This window comes from Anomaloglossus baeobatrachus, unplaced genomic scaffold (assembly GCF_048569485.1).
Source record: "Anomaloglossus baeobatrachus isolate aAnoBae1 unplaced genomic scaffold, aAnoBae1.hap1 Scaffold_3235, whole genome shotgun sequence".
Lineage (NCBI taxonomy): Eukaryota > Metazoa > Chordata > Amphibia > Anura > Aromobatidae > Anomaloglossus > Anomaloglossus baeobatrachus.
Window position 1 is genome coordinate 60,001 of NW_027442627.1, and position 19,204 is coordinate 79,204.

At 51.8% G+C, this 19,204-nt stretch overlaps 1 protein-coding gene across 1 annotated transcript in view; it reads left to right on the forward strand.

Moving 5' to 3' along the window:
• The window catches only part of LOC142269897 (attractin-like), a gene marked incomplete at its 3' end in the record, with an annotated part of 73,939 nt that overhangs the window by 45,276 nt on the left and 9,459 nt on the right, over positions 1 to 19,204 (forward strand). Inside the window, exons 6-8 of the mRNA XM_075332420.1 lie at positions 2,017 to 2,185; positions 2,606 to 2,693; positions 6,316 to 6,559. Coding sequence (XP_075188535.1) covers positions 2,017 to 2,185; positions 2,606 to 2,693; positions 6,316 to 6,559 — 501 coding nt within the window. The remainder of the gene's footprint in view (positions 1 to 2,016; positions 2,186 to 2,605; positions 2,694 to 6,315; positions 6,560 to 19,204) is intronic.

The following is a 19,204-nucleotide window of genomic DNA, read 5'->3' on the forward strand; positions in this document are numbered from 1 at the left end:
CCGATAATCTCTCCTTACATCGCTGTGTTCTAGGATTAGAGGTGTCGGCGTCCGGTCGCTGTCTGGACACAGATTTCCCTCTTTAGTTTGGCAGGACACGTACAGGAAAGCCGTAATCTCTATGTAGAGGACACAAAGTGTACAGCGCAGTACTTGTTTTATATGGAAGTCTATGTGTGACTTATGCAATATTGCACACAGGCAGTAGCATAGGCAGCAGCCTTCCTGTGTAGGTACACATCGGAAAATCCTTCCGCTATCCACACTTCTCCAGCCGTATAGATGACCAGATTATAGCACAAGACCAATTTAGAATTAAGCATTCAATATGATCTGTTTTATGTGCAAAGTGCATACAAGTGGCGGGTAGATCAGCCTCAGCCAATAGCTGCAGAGCATAAAATCCATGAGAAGCAGCTTCAGCCAATAGCTGCAGAGCAGAAAGCTTGTGAGGAGTCGCTTCAGCCAATAGCTGCAGAGCAAGATGTCAGTGAGGAGCAGCTTCAGCCAATAGCTGCAGAGCAAGATGTCAGTGAGGAGCAGCTTCAGCCAATAGCTGCAGAGCAGGAAGTCAGTGAGGAGCAGCTTCAGCCAATAACTGCAGAGCAGGAAGTCATTGAGGAGCAGCTTCAGCCAATAGCTGCAGAGCAGGATGTCATTGAGGAGCAGCTTCAGCCAATAGCTTCAGAGCAGGAAGTCAGTGAGGAGCAGCTTCAGCCAATAACTGCAGAGCAGGAAGTCATTGAGGAGCAGCTTCAGCCAATAACTGCAGAGCAGGAAGTCATTGAGGAGCAGCTTCAGCCAATAGCTGCAGAGCAGGAAGTCAGTGAGGAGCAGCTTCAGCCAATAGCTGCAGAGCAGGAAGTCAGTGAGGAGCAGCTTCAGCCAATAGCTGCAGAGCAGGATGTCATTGAGGAGCAGCTTCAGCCAATAGCTACAGAGCAGGATGTCATTGAGGAGCAGCTTCAGCCAATAGCTTCAGAGCAGGAAGTCAGTGAGGAACAGCTTCAGCCAATAACTGCAGGGCAGGATGTCAGTGAGGAGCAGCTTCAGCCAATAGCTGCAGAGCAGGATGTCAGTGAGGAGCAGCTTCAGCCAATAGCTGCAGAGCAGGATGTCAGTGAGGAGCAGATTCAGCCAATAGCTGCAGAGCAGGATGTCGGTGAGGAGCAGCTTCAGCCAATAACTGCAGAGCAGGAAGTCATTGAGGAGCAGCTTCAGCCAATAGCTTCAGAGCAGGAAGTCAGTGAGGAGCAGCTTCAGCCAATAACTGCAGGGCAGGATGTCAGTGAGGAGCAGCTTCAGCCAATAGCTGCAGAGCAGGATGTCAGTGAGGACCAGCTTCAGCCAATAGCTGCAGAGCAGGATGTCAGTGAGAAGCAGCTTCAGCCAATAGCTGCAGAGCAGGAAGTCAGTGAGGAGCAGCTTCAGCCAATAGCTGCAGAGTAGGATGTCTGTGAGGAGCAGCTTCAGCCAATAGCTGCAGAGTAGGATGTCAGTGAGGAGCAGCTTCAGCCAATAGCTGCAGAGCAGGAAGTCAGTGAGGAACAGCTTCTGCCAATAGCTGCAGAGCAGGATGTCAGTGAGGAGCAGCTTCAGCCAATAGCTGCAGAGCAGGATGTCAGTGAGGAGCAGCTTCAGCCAATAGCTGCAGAGTAGGATGTCAGTGAGGAGCAGCTTCAGCCAATAGCTGCAGAGTAGGAAGTCAGTGAGGAGCAGCTTCAGCCAATAGCTGCAGAGCAGGATGTCACTGAGGAGCAGCTTCAGCCAATAGCTGCAGAGCAGGATGTCAGTGAGGAGCAGCTTCAGCCAATAGCTGCAGAGCAGGATGTCAGTGAGGAGCAGCTTCAGCCAATAGCTGCAGAGTAGGAAGTCAGTGAGGAGCAGCTTCAGCCAATAGCTGCAGAGCAGGAAGTCAGTGAGGAGCAGCTTCAGCCAATAGCTGTAGAGCAGGATGTCAGTGAGGAGCAGTGTCCAGTCAGTGTGTAATCATCTGTAATTTTTGTTTTTCTCCAGGCCCCGGTTGCTCCATCCCCGTTCCCGCCAACCAGTCGTTCTGGACACGGGAGGAGTTCTGGGCTCCGCAGTTGGCCAGAGCTTCCCACAAGGCGGTGGTGCTGGATGACATCATGTGGATAGTGGGCGGCTACACCTTCAACCAGAACCAGTACCAGATGGTTATGGCGTGAGAACCACAGTTTTTATCATTCTATAAAAAAGACAACAAATCAGTGATTTGTCAGGATCTCTGCTGCCAGTCAGTGAATGTGATCCTCAGACCTGTCACACAGCTGCAGTGTCAGGTCCAGGCCTGGAAGGAGACTGGTGCGGCTGCTCTCTTTTGCCCGGAGACTGATACAGTGTACCAAACCCTCAGCTTTGTGAGCTGCTATGGCATACTAAACGTTTTGCAGTTCACTGACAGCAAGCAGAGATTGTAAAGTCTGTGTACAACTGAAATACATTGTATGAATTTATAGAAAATATTTGACCTTGTAAGCTCTGGGGAGGGGGAGGTAGATTTTTCTAGCAAGTAAGGGGGTCGGCCCTCGCACTCCTGCATGATTTGTGGGCTTCGGCAGTAACCGGTTTGTGTTCTGTACAGGTACGACCTGGTCTCTCACAAGTGGCTGCTGAACAGTTCTGCGAGTTCGGTCGCAGACCGCTATGGACACTCCCTGGCGTTATATAAGGTAAGGTGTATTCAGAGTCTCCAGTGCTTGGGGAACTACAAGTGCTAGAATAACAGTCACATGCATTGTACAGGAATAACGGGGTGAGCGCCTCCTGGTGGCTGTATAAATATGTAGTGAGCTCCCTCTAGTGGTGGCTGTAAAAATCTATGTAGTGAGCTCCCTCTAGTGGTGGCTGTATAAATCTGTATGTAGTGAGCTTCCTCTAGTGGTGGCTGTATAATCCTGTATGTAGTGAGCTCCCCCTAGTGGTGGCTGTATAAATCTGTATGTAGTGAGCTCCCTCTAGTGGTGACTGTATAAATCTGTATGTAGTGAGCTCCCTCTAGTGGTGACTGTATAAATCTGTATGTAGTGAGCTTCCCCTAGTGGTGGCTGTATATCCTGTATGTAGTGAGCTCCCCCTAGTGGTGGCTGTATAAATCTGTATGTAGTGAGCTCCCTCTAGTGGTGGCTGTATAAATCTGTATGTAGTGAGCTCCCTCTAGTGGTGACTGTATAAATCTGTATGTAGTGAGCTCCCTCTAGTGGTGGCTGTATAATCTGTATGTAGTGAGCTCCCCCCTAGTGGTGGCTGTATAAATCTGTATGTAGTGAGCTCCCTCTAGTGGTGACTGTATAGATCTGTATGTAGTGAGCTCCCTCTAGTGGTGACTGTATAGATCTGTATGTAGTGAGCTCCCTCTAGTGGTGGCTGTATAAATCTGTATGTAGTGAGCTCCCTCTAGTGGTGGCTGTATAAATCTGTATGTAGTGAGCTCCCTCTAGTGGTGGCTGTATAAATCTGTATGTAGTGAGCTCCCTCTAGTGGTGACTGTATAGATCTGTATGTAGTGAGCTCCCTCTAGTGGTGACTGTATAAATCTGTATGTAGTGAGCTCCCTCTAGTGGTGACTGTATAGATCTGTATGTAGTGAGCTCCCTCTAGTGGTGGCTGTATAAATCTGTATGTAGTGAGCTCCCTCTAGTGGTGGCTGTATAAATCTGTATGTAGTGAGCTCCCTCTAGTGGTGGCTGTATAAATCTGTATGTAGTGAGCTCCCTCTAGTGGTGACTGTATAAATCTGTATGTAGTGAGCTCCCCTTAGTGGTGGCTGTATAAATCTGTATGTAGTGAGCTCCCTCTAGTGGTGACTGTATAAATCTGTATGTAGTGAGCTCCCCTTAGTGGTGGCTGTATAAATCTGTATGTAGTGAGCTCCCTCTAGTGGTGGCTGTATAAATCTGTATGTAGTGAGCTCCCTCTAGTGGTGGCTGTATAAATCTGTATGTAGTGAGCTCCCCCTAGTGGTGGCTGTATAAATCTGTACGTAGTGAGCTCCCTCTAGTGGTGGATGTATAAATCTGTATGTAGTGAGCTCCCTCTAGTGGTGGATGTATAAATCTGTATGTAGTGAGCTCCCTCTAGTGGTGACTGTATAAATCTGTATGTAGTGAGCTCCCTCTAGTGGTGACTGTATAAATCTGTATGTAATGAGCTCCCTCTAGTGGTGGCTGTATAAATCTGTATGTAGTGAGCTCCCTCTAGTGGTGGCTGTATAAATATGTATGTAGTGAGCTCCCTCTAGTGGTGGCTGTATAAATCTGTATGTAGTGAGCTCCCTCTAGTGGTGGCTGTATAAATCTGTACGTAGTGAGCTCCCTCTAGTGGTGACTGTATAAATCTGTATGTAGTGAGCTCCCTCTAGTGGTGACTGTATAAATCTGTATGTAGTGAGCTCCCTCTAGTGGTGGCTGTATAAATCTGTATGTAGTGAGCTCCCTCTAGTGGTGGCTGTATAAATCTGTATGTAGTGAGCTCCCTCTAGTGGTGGCTGTATAAATCTGTATGTAGTGAGCTCCCATTTGTGGTGGCTGTATAAATCTGTATGTAGTGAGCTCCTCTAGTGGTGGCTGTATAAATCTGTATGTAGTGAGCTCCCTCTAGTGGAGGCTGTATAGATCTGTATGTAGTGAGCTCCCTCTAGTGGTGACTGTATAAATCTGTATGTAGTGAGCTCCCTCTAGTGGTGGCTGTATAAATCTGTATGTAGTGAGCTCCCTCTAGTGGTGGCTGTATAAATCTGTACGTAGTGAGCTCCCTCTAGTGGTGGCTGTATAATCTGTATGTAGTGAGCTCCCTCTAGTGGTGGCTGTATAAATCTGTATGTAGTGAGCTCCCTCTAGTGGTGACTGTATAAATCTGTATGTAGTGAGCTCCCTCTAGTGGTGGCTGTATAAATCTGTATGTAGTGAGCTCTCTCTAGTTGTGGCTGTATTAATCTGTATGTAGTGAGCTCCCTCTAGTGGTGGCTGTATAAATCTGTATGTAGTGAGCTCTCTCTAGTTGTGGCTGTATAAATCTGTATGTAGTGAGCTGCCTCTAGTGGTGGCTGTATAAATCTGCATGTAGTGAGCTCCCTCTAGTGGTGACTGTATAAATCTGTATGTAGTGAGCTCTCTCTAGTTGTGGCTGTATTAATCTGTATGTAGTGAGCTGCCTCTAGTGGTGGCTGTATAAATCTGTATGTAGTGAGCTCCCTCTAGTGGTGGCTGTATAAATCTGTATGTAGTGAGCTCCCTCTAGTGGTGGCTGTATAAATCTGTATGTAGTAAGCTCCCTCTAGTGGTGACTGTATAAATCTGTATGTAGTGAGCTCTCTCTAGTTGTGGCTGTATTAATCTGTATGTAGTGAGCTGCCTCTAGTGGTGGCTGTATAAATCTGTATGTAGTGAGCTCCCTCTAGTGGTGGCTGTATAATCTGTATGTAGTGAGCTGCCTCTAGTGGTGGCTGTATAAATCTGTATGTAGTGAGCTCCCTCTAGTGGTGGCTGTATAAATCTGTATGTAGTGAGCTCCCTCTAGTGGTGGCTGTATAAATCTGTATGTAGTAAGCTCCCTCTAGTGGTGACTGTATAAATCTGTATGTAGTGAGCTCCCTCTAGTGGTGGCTGTATAAATCTGTATGTAGTAAGCTCCCTCTAGTGGTGACTGTATAAATCTGTATGTAGTGAGCTCCCTCTAGTTGTGGCTGTATTAATCTGTATGTAATGAGCTGCCTCTAGTGGTGGCTGTATAAATCTGTATGTAGTGAGCTCCCTCTAGTGGTGGCTGTATAAATCTGTATGTAGTGAGCTCCCTCTAGTGGTGACTGTATAAATCTGTATGTAGTGAGCTCCCTCTAGTGGTGACTGTATAAATCTGTATGTAGTGAGCTCCCTCTAGTGGTGGCTGTATAAATCTGTATGTAGTGAGCTCCCTCTAGTGGTGTCTGTATAAATCTGTATGTAGTGAGCTCCCTCTAGTGGTGGCTGTATAATCTGTATGTAGTGAGCTGCCTCTAGTGGTGGCTGTATAAATCTGTATGTAGTGATCTCCCTCTAGTGGTGGCTGTATAATCTGTATGTAGTGAGCTCCCTCTAGTGGTGGCTGTATAAATCTGTATGTAGTGAGCTCCCTCTAGTGGTGACTGTATAAATCTGTATGTAGTGAGCTCTCTCTAGTGGTGGCTGTATAAATCTGTATGTAGTGAGCTCCCTCTAGTGGTGGCTGTATAATCTGTATGTAGTGAGCTCCCCCTAGTGGTGGTATGGGCAGCAGGAGGCTTAGTTATTGTATTACGTCCTCTCTTTCTGTCTCTAGGATAAGATATACATGTATGGCGGTAAGATTGACTCCACAGGGAACGTTTCCAACCAGCTGTGGGTGTTCCACGTTCAGAATCGGTCCTGGGTGGAGCTCTTACCCAATGCCAAGGAGCAGTACGCTGTGGTTGGGCACTCTGCCCACATCGTCACTCTGAAGGATGGGAGTACTTACATGCTGGTATTCTTTGGTCATTGTCCCCTTTATGGCTACATCAGCAGCATCCAGAAATATAACTTGGGTGAGTGAGGAGTCCTCAATATCAGTGTTTGTACATCTTCACAATGGCTTTTCCATTGCGGGGGGGGGGGGGGGGGGGGGTCTTCATTACCTTTTATTCTTGTTACATGCCCCCTTGTAAGTAATTTGCTCTACCAGGGCCTCATCCTCTACAGATTCGCTTATTTGTGCCCGGAAGTTAAGCAGCATAGCGGCAATTCTGCTCTATTCCTATGCATATATGACGTGCCAGCACATAAGATGGTAATGGGGCAGCAGAGGGGATAGTGTAAGTCACCAAAACCAATGTTGGCTTTACAAGGTTGGTTTGATAAGTCATGGTCTGACCACTAGAATCCCTATTATGTGGCTCCCAAAGTCTCAATGTGAATGAAGCCATAGTGAGCATGTGCAACCACTGCTCTGTTTACTGTCTGCAGGAGGGGTGGTCATGTGTGCCCACTAAGGCTCTATTCAGGAGGGTGCTGTACGTGCCCACTACTGCTCCATTCAGGAGGGTGCTGTACGTGTCCACTATGGCTCCATTCAGGAGGGGTGCTGTATGTGCCCACTACAGCTCCATTCAGGAGGGGTGCTGTATGTGCCCACTACAGCTCCATTCAGGAGGGGTGCTGTATGTGCCCACTACAGCTCCATTCAGGAGGGGTGCTGTATGTGCCCACTACAGCTCCATTCAGGAGGGGTGCTGTATGTGCCCACTACAGCTCCATTCAGGAGGGGTGCTGTATGTGCCCACTACAGCTCCATTCAGGAGGGGTGCTCTATGTGCCCACTACAGCTCCATTCAGGAGGGGTGCTGTATGTGCCCACTACAGCTCCATTCAGGAGGGGTGCTCTATGTGCCCACTACAGCTCCATTCAGGAGGGGTGCTGTATGTGCCCACTACAGCTCCATTCAGGAGGGGTGCTGTATGTGCCCACTACAGCTCCATTCAGGAGGGGTGCTGTATGTGCCCACTACAGCTCCATTCAGGAGGGGTGCTGTATGTGCCCACTACAGCTCCATTCAGGAGGGGTGCTGTATGTGCCCACTACAGCTCCATTCAGGAGGGGTGCTGTATGTGCCCACTACAGCTCCATTCAGGAGGGGTGCTGTATGTGCCCACTACAGCTCCATTCAGGAGGGGTGCTGTATGTGCCCACTACAGCTCTATTCAGGAGGGGTGCTGTATGTGCCCACTTCAACTCTATTCAGGAGGGGTGCTGTATGTGCACACTTCAGCTCCATTCAGGAGGGGTGCTGTATGTGCCCACTTCAGCTCCATTCAGGAGGGGTGCTGTATGTGCCCACTACAGCTCTATTCAGGAGGGGTGCTGTATGTGCCCACTACAGCTCTATTCAGGAGGGGTGCTGTATGTGCCCACTACAGCTCCATTCAGGAGGGGTGCTGTATGTGCCCACTACAGCTCCATTCAGGAGGGGTGCTGTATGTGCCCACTTCAGCTCCATTCAGGAGGGGTGCTGTATGTGCCCACTACAGCTCCATTCAGGAGGGGTGCTGTATGTGCCCACTACAGCTCCATTCAGGAGGGGTGCTGTATGTGCCCACTACAGCTCTATTCAGGAGGGGTGCTGTATGTGCCCACTTCAACTCTATTCAGGAGGGGTGCTGTATGTGCCCACTTCAGCTCCATTCAGGAGGGGTGCTGTATGTGCCCACTACAGCTCCATTCAGGAGGGGTGCTGTATGTGCCCACTACAGCTCCATTCAGGAGGGGTGCTGTATGTGCCCACTACAGCTCCATTCAGGAGGGGTGCTGTATGTGCCCCCTTCAGCTCCATTCAGGAGGGGTGCTGTATGTGCCCACTTCAGCTCCATTCAGGAGGGGACTTAACAAATTGCAGTAGGAGAACCCCCTCTAAGGATGTTTAGGGTCATAATTTTGGTTATTTTTCAATTAAAGAACAATCAAACAAATCTTTACGTTGCTATTTTCCTATATACATAATGTTTCCATCGATGGAGCCATGAGAACTTGTGTGTTGCGCTCCGAGCTGTAGTTATTATTGGTATAGATATGGGGGACAGACAACAACATGATCGCTTTTAATCCCATTTCTTCGGCGCTCCATTGGGAGACCCAGACGATTGGGTGTATAGCTACTGCCTCCGGAGGCCACACAAAGCATTACACTAAAAAGTGTAAGGCCCCTCCCCTTCTGGCTATACACCCCCAGTGGGATCACTGGCTCACCAGTTTTCTGCTTTGTGCGAAGGAGGTCAGACATCCACGCATAGCTCCACTGTTTAGTCAGCAGTAGCTGCTGACTATGTCGGATGGAAGAAAAGAGGGCCCATACAGGGCCCCCAGCATGCTCCCTTCTTACCCCACTTGTGGTCTGTAAGGTTGAGGTACCCATTGCGGGTACAGAGGCTGGAGCCCACATGCTGTTTTCCTTCCCCATCCCCCTGAGGGGCTCTGAGGAAGTGGGATCTTACCGGCCCCCAAGCCCTGAGGCCGGGCTCCATCCACAGACCCATTGAACCTGCTGGATTCGGAGCTGAGTACCGTTCAGGGACAAGGCCCTGCAACTTTCAGGTACTCTGTGTCCCCGTACTGACAGGCACGCACACACCAGACTTGCTGGGTGTGTTAGTGCGCCGGGGACAGTAGCGCGGCGCGCTGGGGTTTGAGTCACAGCAGCTTAGCTGTGTGACTTCATGTGCTGGGAACTACCGCGCCGGCCACTCTCAGAGCGGCGGCGCGGCTGGGGCTTGTAGTGCGCCGGGGACTTAGCGCCGACCGCGCTTTTACGGCGGCGGCGCTTATAAATTTACTCCCCGGCTTTTGCGGCCTAGCTCCGCTTCGTTCCCGCCCCCTCCCTGTCAATCAGGAAAGGGGACAGACGCTGTGCAATCGTCAGCGCCGAGGGCTGGAGCCTTATTTACATGCTCCAGCCCTCTCACTAGGTACAGTGGGAAGCAGGTTTCCCGCTTTTAGTCTGAGCACGCCCAGGGCCCGCCCCCACCTCCACAGGACGCCGGCAGCCATTCCTGCATGCAGTCTGGCTGGAGGACGGACACAGGCTCTGGGAGACCCAGACTAGGGATTTCTGGCGACCACACACCCGCGTTTAGCGGGCGGTAAGCTGCACATAAGTGCTGACCCCACTAGTGCCTCAGTGTTGTATTGGTGTACTTTTTCCTGTACCAGATAAATATATACTGCACTGTACGGTCGCTTCTTGGCTGTATACCCTATATTGCTCTGAGGAGACAACAACATGTCATCCACAAAACGCAAGGGTGCCAAGGCACGGGCTGTATACACTGCTTGTACAGCATGTGGGGCTAATCTACCGGCAGGCTCCAACGACTCACATTGTGTGCAATGTTCAGTCCCAGTGGCACTTCGTCAGCCAGAGCCTATGATGGTGGTAGCCCAGGCAGAGACGCCTGTGAACCCTGCCCCGGTGACGGGGACAGAATTTGCAGTCTTTGCTGATAAAATGTCTGTGACTATGACAAAAATCCTGGAGACCTTGCAGTCCAGGCCAGTTGCTCAGAACATGGACACTGCGGTGTCTATGTTCCCCGGTCCCCCTCAGTTGGACCTAATCCGTACTTCAAGGGGGTCCCAGGCATCACAGGCTGGGGGCTCGGACTCCGATGATAGTCCCAGGCCGCCTAAGCGAGCTCGCTGGGAGAGACCCTCCACGTCATCACGCGGGTCAGGGTCTCAGCGAGAAGAGTCTCTATATGATGAGACAGAGGTGGGTGATCAGGAGTCTAGTCCTGACACCGCACTCAATTTGGATACGCCAGATGGTGACGCCATGGTAGATGACCTTGTAGCGGCCATCAATAGGCTGTTGGATATTTCTCCCCCAGCCCCTTCAGCAGAGGAGGCAGCTGCCCAGCAGGAGAAATTCCATTTCCTGTATCCCAAGCGTAAATCAAGTACTTTTCTGGACCACTCTGACTTCAGAGAATCAATCCAGAAACACAATGCTTATCCGGACAAGCGTTTTTCCAAACGTCTTAAGGATACACGTTATCCCTTTCCCCCTGACGTGGTCAAACGCTGGACCCAGTGTCCAAAAGTGGACCCTCCAATATCCAGGCTTGCAGCTAGATCCATTGTTGCAGTGGAGGATGGGGCTTCACTTAAAGATGCCAATGACAGACAGATGGACCTGTGGTTGAAATCTGTCTATGAAGCTATTGGAGCGTCTTTTGCTCCAGCATTCGCGGCCGTGTGGGCGCTCCAAGCTATTTCAGCTGGTTTGGCGCAGGTGGACTCTCTCATACGTCCAGCAGTGCCGCAAGTGGCGTCCTTAACTACGCAAATGACTGCGTTTGCGACTTACGCTATCAATGCGGTACTGGACTCTACGAGCCGTACCTCAATGGCATCCGCCAACTCTGTAGTTTTGCGCAGAGCCTTGTGGTTAAAAGAATGGAAAGCAGATTCTGCTTCTAAAAAATGTTTAACCAGCCTGCCATTATCTGGAGACAGACTGTTTGGTGAGCAATTGGCAGAAATCATTAAACAGTCCAAAGGTAAGGACTCCTCCTTACCCCAGCCCAGATCAAGCAAACCTCAACAGAGGAAGTGGCAGTCAAAGTTTCGGTCCTTTCGAGGCTCGGGCAAGCCCCAATTCTCCTCGTCCAAAGGGACTCAGAAAGAGCAAAGGAGCTCTGATTCATGGCGGGCTCACTCACGCCCCAAGAAAGCAACCGGAGGTACCGCTTCCAAGCCGGCTGCCTCATGACTTTCGGCCGCCTCCCTCCGCATCCTCGGTCGGTGGCAGGCTCTCCCGCTTTTGCGACATTTGGCTGCCACAGGTCAAAGACCGGTGGGTAACAGACATTTTGTCTCTCTGGTACAGGATAGAGTTCAGTTCTCGTCCTCCGCCTCGGTTCTTCAGAACTTCCCCACATCCCGACCGCGCAGATCCCCTTCTGCAGGCGGTGAATTCTCTAAGAGCAGAAGGAGTGGTGGTCCCTGTTCCTCTTCGGGAACAAGGACAAGGTTTTTACTCCAATCTCTTTGTGGTGCCAAAAAAGGACGGCTCATTCCGTCCTGTTCTGGACCTAAAACTGCTCAACAAGCATGTGAACGCAAGGCGGTTCCGGATGGAATCCCTCCGCTCCGTCATTGCCTCAATGTCTCAAGGAGATTTCCTAGCATCAATAGACATCAAAGATGCTTATCTCCACGTGCCGATTGCTACAGAGCACCAACGCTTTCTGCGCTTCGTGGTAGGAGACGACCATCTTCAGTTCGTAGCTCTGCCATTTGGTCTGGCGACAGCCCCACGGGTGTTCACCAAGGTCATGGCGGCAGTGGTAGCAGTCTTGCACTCTCAGGGACACTCTGTGATCCCTTACTTGGACGATCTACTTGTCAAGGCACCCTCTCAAGAGGCATGCCAACTCAGCCTGAATGTTGCGCTGGAGACTCTCCAGACGTTCGGGTGGATCATCAACTTCTCAAAGTCAAATCTGTCACCGACACAATCACTAACGTATCTTGGCATGGAGTTTCATACTCTCTCAGCGATAGTGAAGCTTCCGCTGGACAAGCAGCGGTCACTACAGACAGGGGTGCAGACTCTCCTTCAAGGTCAGTCGCACTCCTTAAGACGCCTCATGCACTTCCTCGGGAAGATGGTGGCGGCAATGGAGGCGGTTCCGTTTGCGCAGTTTCATCTGCGCCCACTTCAATGGGACATTCTCCGCCAATGGGACGGGAAGTCAACATCCCTAGACAGGAAAGTCTCCCTTTCCCAGACGGCCAAAGACTCTCTGCAGTGGTGGCTTCTTCCCAACTCATTATCACAGGGAAGATCCTTCCTACCACCGTCCTGGGCGGTGGTCACGACAGACGCGAGTCTGTCAGGGTGGGGAGCAGTTTTTCTCCACCACAGGGCTCAGGGTACGTGGACTCAGCAGGAGTCCACCCTTCAGATCAATGTTCTGGAGATCAGGGCAGTGTATCTGGCCCTACTAGCCTTCCAGCAGTGGCTGGAAGGGAGGCAGATCCGAATTCAGTCGGACAACTCCACAGCGGTGGCATACATCAACCACCAAGGGGGGACACGCAGTCGGCAAGCCTTCCAGGAAGTCCGGCGGATTCTGATATGGGTGGAAGCCACGGCCTCCACCATATCCGCAGTTCACATCCCCGGCGTAGAAAACTGGGAAGCAGACTTCCTCAGTCGCCAGGGCATGGACGCAGGGGAATGGTCCCTTCACCCGGACGTGTTTCAGGAAATCTGTCGCCGCTGGGGAAGGCCGGACGTCGACCTAATGGCGTCCCGGCACAACAACAAGGTCCCAACCTTCGTGGCACGGTCTCGCGATCACAGAGCTCTGGCGGCAGACGCCTTAGTGCAAGATTGGTCGCAGTTCCGGCTCCCTTATGTGTTTCCACCTCTGGCACTCTTGCCCAGAGTGCTACGCAAGATCAGATCCGACTGCAGCCGCGTCATACTCGTCGCCCCAGACTGGCCAAGGAGGGCGTGGTATCCGGATCTGTGGCATCTCACGGTCTGCCAACCGTGGGCACTACCAGACCGACCAGACTTACTGTCCCAAGGGCCGTTTTTCCATCGGAATTCTGCGGCCCTGAACCTGACTGTGTGGCCATTGAGTCCTGGATCCTAGCGTCTTCAGGATTATCCCAAGGGGTCGTTGCCACCATGAGACAGGCTAGGAAGCCCACGTCCGCTAAGATCTACCACAGAACGTGGAAGATATTCTTATCCTGGTGCTCTGCTCAGGGAGTGTCTCCCTGGCCATTTGCTTTGCCTACCTTTCTTTCTTTCCTGCAATCTGGGTTAGAAAAAGGTTTGTCGCTCGGTTCCCTTAAAGGGCAAGTCTCGGCGCTATCCGTCTTTTTTCAGAAGCGTCTAGCACGACTTCCTAAGGTGCGCACGTTCCTGCAGGGGGTTTGTCATATCGTACCCCCGTACAAGCGGCCGTTAGATCCATGGGATCTGAACAGGGTACTAGTTGCCCTCCAGAAGCCGCCCTTCGAGCCTCTGAGGGAGGTTTCACTTTCTAGACTCTCACAGAAAGTGGCTTTTCTGGTAGCGATCACATCTCTTCGGAGAGTGTCTGAGCTAGCAGCGCTGTCATCCAAGGCTCCCTTCCTGGTTTTCCACCAGGACAAGGTAGTGCTGCGTCCCATTCAGGAGTTTCTCCCGAAGGTGGTATCCTCTTTTCATCTTAATCAGGATATCTCTTTGCCTTCTTTTTGTCCTCATGCAGTTCATCGGTATGAGAAAGATTTACATTTGTTAGATCTGGTGAGAGCACTCAGAATCTACATTTCTTCGGCGCTCCATTGGGAGACCCAGACGATTGGGTGTATAGCTACTGCCTCCGGAGGCCACACAAAGCATTACACTAAAAAGTGTAAGGCCCCTCCCCTTCTGGCTATACACCCCCAGTGGGATCACTGGCTCACCAGTTTTCAAGCTTTGTGCGAAGGAGGCACACATCCATGCAATAGCTCCACTGTTTAGTCAGCAGTAGCTGCTGACTATGTCGGATGGAAGAAAAGTGGGCCCATATAGGGCCCCCAGCATGCTCCCTTCTCACCCCACTTGCGGTTTGTAAGGTTGAGGTACCTATTGCTGGTACGGAGGCTGGAGCCCACATGCTGTTTTCCTTCCCCATCCCCCTGATGGGGCTCTGGGTGAAGTGGGATCTTACCGGTCTCCAGGCACTGAGACCGAGCTCCATCCACAGACCCAGAGAACCTGCTGGATGCGGAGCTGAGTATCCTCAGGGACAGGGCCCTGCGACATTAAGGTACTCTGTGTCCCCGTACACATCGCGCACACACGCACCAGCATTGCTGGGAGTGTTTGTGCGCCGGGGACAACAGCGCAGAGCGCTTGTGCTATTATTCACTGCAGCTTTGCTGAGTGAATTTATGTATTGGGAACGGCCGCGCCGGCCGCTGCTGGGTGTTTTACACTGTGGCGCGGCTGGGACTTGTGGTGCGCCGGGGACTTCCGCGCCGGCCGTGCACATAGGACGGCCGCGCTTATTACTCGAGTCCCCGGCTTTGCGGCCTAGTTTTCCTTTCGTTCCCGCCCCCAGCCCTGCCAGTCAGGGAAGGGGCGGGACGCTGTACAGTAAGTCAGCGCAGGGAGCTGGAGTCTGCTTTGCATTCTCCAGCCCCCTTCACTAGTCTCAGTGGGACGCCGGGTTCCCGCTCTTGTCTCGGGCACGCCCTCGGCCCGCCCCTCTTCTCTGGACGCCGGCAGCCATTCCGGCACGCAGAGCGGGAAAACGGAGACAAGCGCTGAGCTAGCAGTCACAGGAGGCGCCACACACCTGCTTTTGTGCGGGCGGTAAGCGGCAGCTGCAGTGCTGACCCACTAATGCCGAAGTGTCCTGCTGTACTTTTTGTAAAGTCGCTATTCAGGATGCAGGCCTAGAAACACCAGCTAAAAAGCAGCGGTGCTAAAGCACAGACTATACATGGCACTGTAATGGCTATTCTTGGCTGTCTACCCGCCTAGATGGCTAGCCAGCGGCAGCAAACAGCAAGGGTGCTAAGACACAAGCTTTCAAGGCTGCTGGAATTGCATGTGCTGCAGTGTTTATTTTCATGTTTGTATGCTATACATTCACTGTATGTCGCTATTCTTGGCTAATGCTCCTGGATAACTTGACAACAGCAGCAGAAAAGCAAGGGTGCCAAGGCACAAGCTTTCAATGCTGCTTGGATTGTATGTGCTGCAGTGTTTATTTTCATGCTTGTATGCTATACATTCACTGTATGTAGCTATTCTTCGCTAATGCTCCTGAATAACTAGACAACAGCAGCAGAAAAGCAAAGGTGCCAAGGCACAAGCTTTCTAGGCTGCTTGTACTACATGTGCTGAAGTGTTTATTTGTACTTCATGCTTGTATGCATTCACTGTAAGGTCGCTATTCTTAGCTAATGCTCCTAGATGGCTAGACAACAACAGCAAAAAAGCAGGGGTGCCAAGGCACAGGCTTTCTATGCTGCTTGTACTGCATGTGATACGGTTCCAGGGCCCCCAGTATGTGCAATTGCTCAACCGGGGTCTCCGCTACAGGTAGCCAAAAGACCACCTGTGATCCCTGTCCATGGTCAGGGATGGAGTTGCAGTTTCCGCTGCTTTATTGTCTGTGATTATGACTAATATCTTACAGACTTTGCAGTCCAGATGGACCTTGGCCAAGGTTGATTCAATGCCCCTGGCCACCCTGATTGGGAATAAATCAGGGTTCCAGGGGGGTCCCATGCATCCCAGGGTGCAGGCTCTGACACGGACGACAGTCCCAGACGGCCTAAGCGAGCTCCATGGGAATGGCCCTCGACTTCATCACTGGTCAGGGTCACCACAGGAGTACTCTCTGTATCATGAGGCAGACGTAGCTGTTCACGACTCTGATCTTGAGACCGCTCTCAATCCGGATGCACCGGATGGTGACGCTATAGTGAATAATCTTATAGCGTCCATCAATGGAAAGTTGGGTATTTCCCCCTCAACTCCTCCAGGGGAGGGGTCAGCTTCACAGCAGGATAAATCCCTCTTTCAGTATCTCAAGTGTATATTGAGTATTTTTCTGGCGCTGACTTCAGAGAAGCAGTCCAGGAACACCACGCTTACCAGATAAGCGTTTTTCTCCAAACGTTTTAAGGATACACGTTATCCCTTTCACCTGACGTGGTGAAGCGCTAGACCCAGGGTCCAAAGGTGGATCCCCCAATCCCCAGGCTTGCGGCTAGATCCATAGTTGCAGTGAAGATGGGACTTCACTTAAACATGCCATTGACAGACAGATGGACCTCTGGTTGAAGTCTGTCTGTGAAGCTGTCAGCGTGTCGGTTGCTCCGGCATTCGCAGCCGTATGGGCACTCTAACCTATTTCAGCTGCGCTTGCGCAGCTGGTCTTGAGCACATGTACATCTGTGCCGCAGGTGGTGTCCTTAACCTCGCAATGTCTGCATTGCGACTTACCCTAGTAATGCTGTCCTGGAGGGACAGTCGAGGTTGGTCCTTCCCAGGCTCGGGCAGGTCCCAATTGTCCTCGCCCAAAAGGGCTCAAAAGGCTCAGAGGGGCTCAGATTCCGGCCGGGCTCAATCACGCCCAAGGAAGGCAGCAGGAGGAACCGCTACCAAGGCGGTCTCCTCATGACTGTCAGCTCTCTCTTTCCGCATCCGCGGTTGGTGGCAGAATCTCCCGCTTGGGGACATTTAACTGCCACAGGTCACAGACCGGTGGGTGAGAGACATTTTGTCTCACGTGTCCAGGATAGAACTCTGTTCTCGTCCTCCGACGCGATTCTTCATTCTCCCCCCCTCCCCCCACCGAGCCGTCGCTCTTCTGCAGGCAGAAGAAGTGGTAATCCCTGTTCCTCTTCAGGAACAAGACACGGTTTTTTCCTCCAATCTGATTGGGGTGCCAAAAAAGGGGTGGCTCTTTCCGTTCCGTTCTGGACCTAACACTGCTCACCAAGCACGTGAAGGCCAGGCGGTTCCGGATGTAACCCTCCGCTCCGTCATTGCCTCAATGTCGCAAGGAAATTTCCTAGCATCAATAGACATCAGGATGCCTATCTCCACGTGCCGATTGCTCCAGAGCACCAGCGTGTGCTACGTTTTCGTTATTGAAGACGAGTATCTTCAGTGCGTAGCCCTGCCCTTCGGTCTGGCGACAGCCCTACGGGTTTTCACCAAGTTCAGGGCAGCAGTGGGAGCAGTCCTGCACTCTCAGGGTCACTCTGTGATCCTTACTGGGACGATCCACTTGTCAAGGCACCCTCTCAAGAGGCATGCCAACACAGCCTGAACGTGGCGCTGGAGACTCTCCAGAGTTTCGGGTGGATCATCAACTTTTCAAGGTTACATCGGGCACCGACCCAATCGCCGACATATCTGAGCATGGAGTTTCACACTCTCTCAGCGGTAGTGAACCTTCCGCTGGACAAGCAGCGTTCACTACAGACGGGGGTGCAGTCTCTCCTTCAAGGCCAGTCACACCCCTTAAGACGTCTCATGCAGAGGCAGTCACTTTCGCGCAGTTTCATCTGCGTCCACTTCAATGGGACATGCTTTGCCAATGGGTTGGGGAGTCGACGTCCCTAGACAGGAACGTTTCCCTTCTCAGACGGTCATGGAGTCCATCCTTCAGATCAATGTTTTGGAAATCTGGGCAGTGTATCTTGCCCTGCAAGCCTTCCAGCAGTGGCTGGAAGGAAAACAGATCCGAATTCAGTCGGACAATTCCACAGCGGTGGCAGACATCGCCCACCAAGGCGGAACACGCATCGCCAAGCCTACCTGGCAATCCGGCGGATTCTGATGTGGGTGGGGGACAGAGCATCCACCATATCCGCAGTTCACATCCCGGGCGTAGGAAATTGGGAAGCCGACTTCCTCAGTCGCCTGGGTATGGACGCAGGGGAATGGCCTCTGCACCCAGAATGGTGTCAGGAAATCTGTAGCCGCTGGGGGATGCCGGACGTCGACCTAATGGCGTCTCGACACAACAACAAGGTCCCGATTTTCACGGCGCGGTCTCACGAGCAAAGAGCTCTGGCGGCAGGCGCCTTAGTTCAGGATTGGTCGCAGTTCCAGCTACCCTATGTGTTTCCACCTCTGGCACTGTTGCCCAGAGTGCTACGCAAGCTTAGCTCCGCTTGCCGCCGCGCCATCCTCGTAGTCCCAGACTGGCCGAGGAGGTCGTGGTTCCCGGATCTGTGGCATCTCACGGTCGGCCAACCGTGGGCACCCTCAGACCGGCCAGACTTACTGTCCCAAGGGCCGTGTTTTCCACTGAATTCTACGACCCTGATCATGGCTGTGTGGCCATCGAGCCCGGGATCCTAGCGTCTTCAGGATTGTCTCAAGTCGTCATTGCCACCATGAGACGGGCTAGGAAGCTGACGTCTGCCACGATCGACCACAAGACGTGGAAGATATTCTTCTCTTAGCGCTCTGCTCAGGGAGTGTCTCCCTGGACATTTGCATTGCCTACCTTTCCTTCCTTCCTGCAATCTGGTTTGGGAAAAGGTTTGTCGCTCGGCTCCCTTAACGGACGAGTCCCAGCGCTGTCTGTATTCTTTCAGAATCGCATAGTACGACTTCCTCAGGTACGCACGTTCCTGCAGGGGGTTGGTCGCATTCTCCCTCCGTACAAGAGGCCGTTAGACCCATGGGATCTGCACAGGGTACTTATGGCTCTCCAGGAGCCGCCCTTGGGGCCTCTGAGGGATGTTTTTTTTTTTTTTCACTTTCTCGACTGTCACAGAAGGTGGCTTTTTTAGTAACGGTCACGTCTCTTCAGAGAGTGTCCGAGCTAGCAGCGCGGTCATCCAAAGCTCCTTTCCTGGTGTTTCACCAAGACAAGGTAGTGCTGCGCCTGATTACGGGGTTTCTCCCTAAGGTGGTATCCCCCTTTCATCTCAGTCAGGATATCTCCTTACCTTCCTTTTGTCCCCATCCAGTTCGTCGATATGAATTGGATTTGCATTTGTTGGATCTGATGAGAGAGCTCAGAATCTACTTTTCCCGCACGGCGCCCCTGCGCCGCTCGGATGCACTCTCTATACTTGTCGCTGGTCAGCGCAAAGAGTCGCAGGCTTCCAAAGCCACCCTGGCTCGATGGATCAAGGAACCAATTCTTGAAGCCTACCGTTCTGCTGT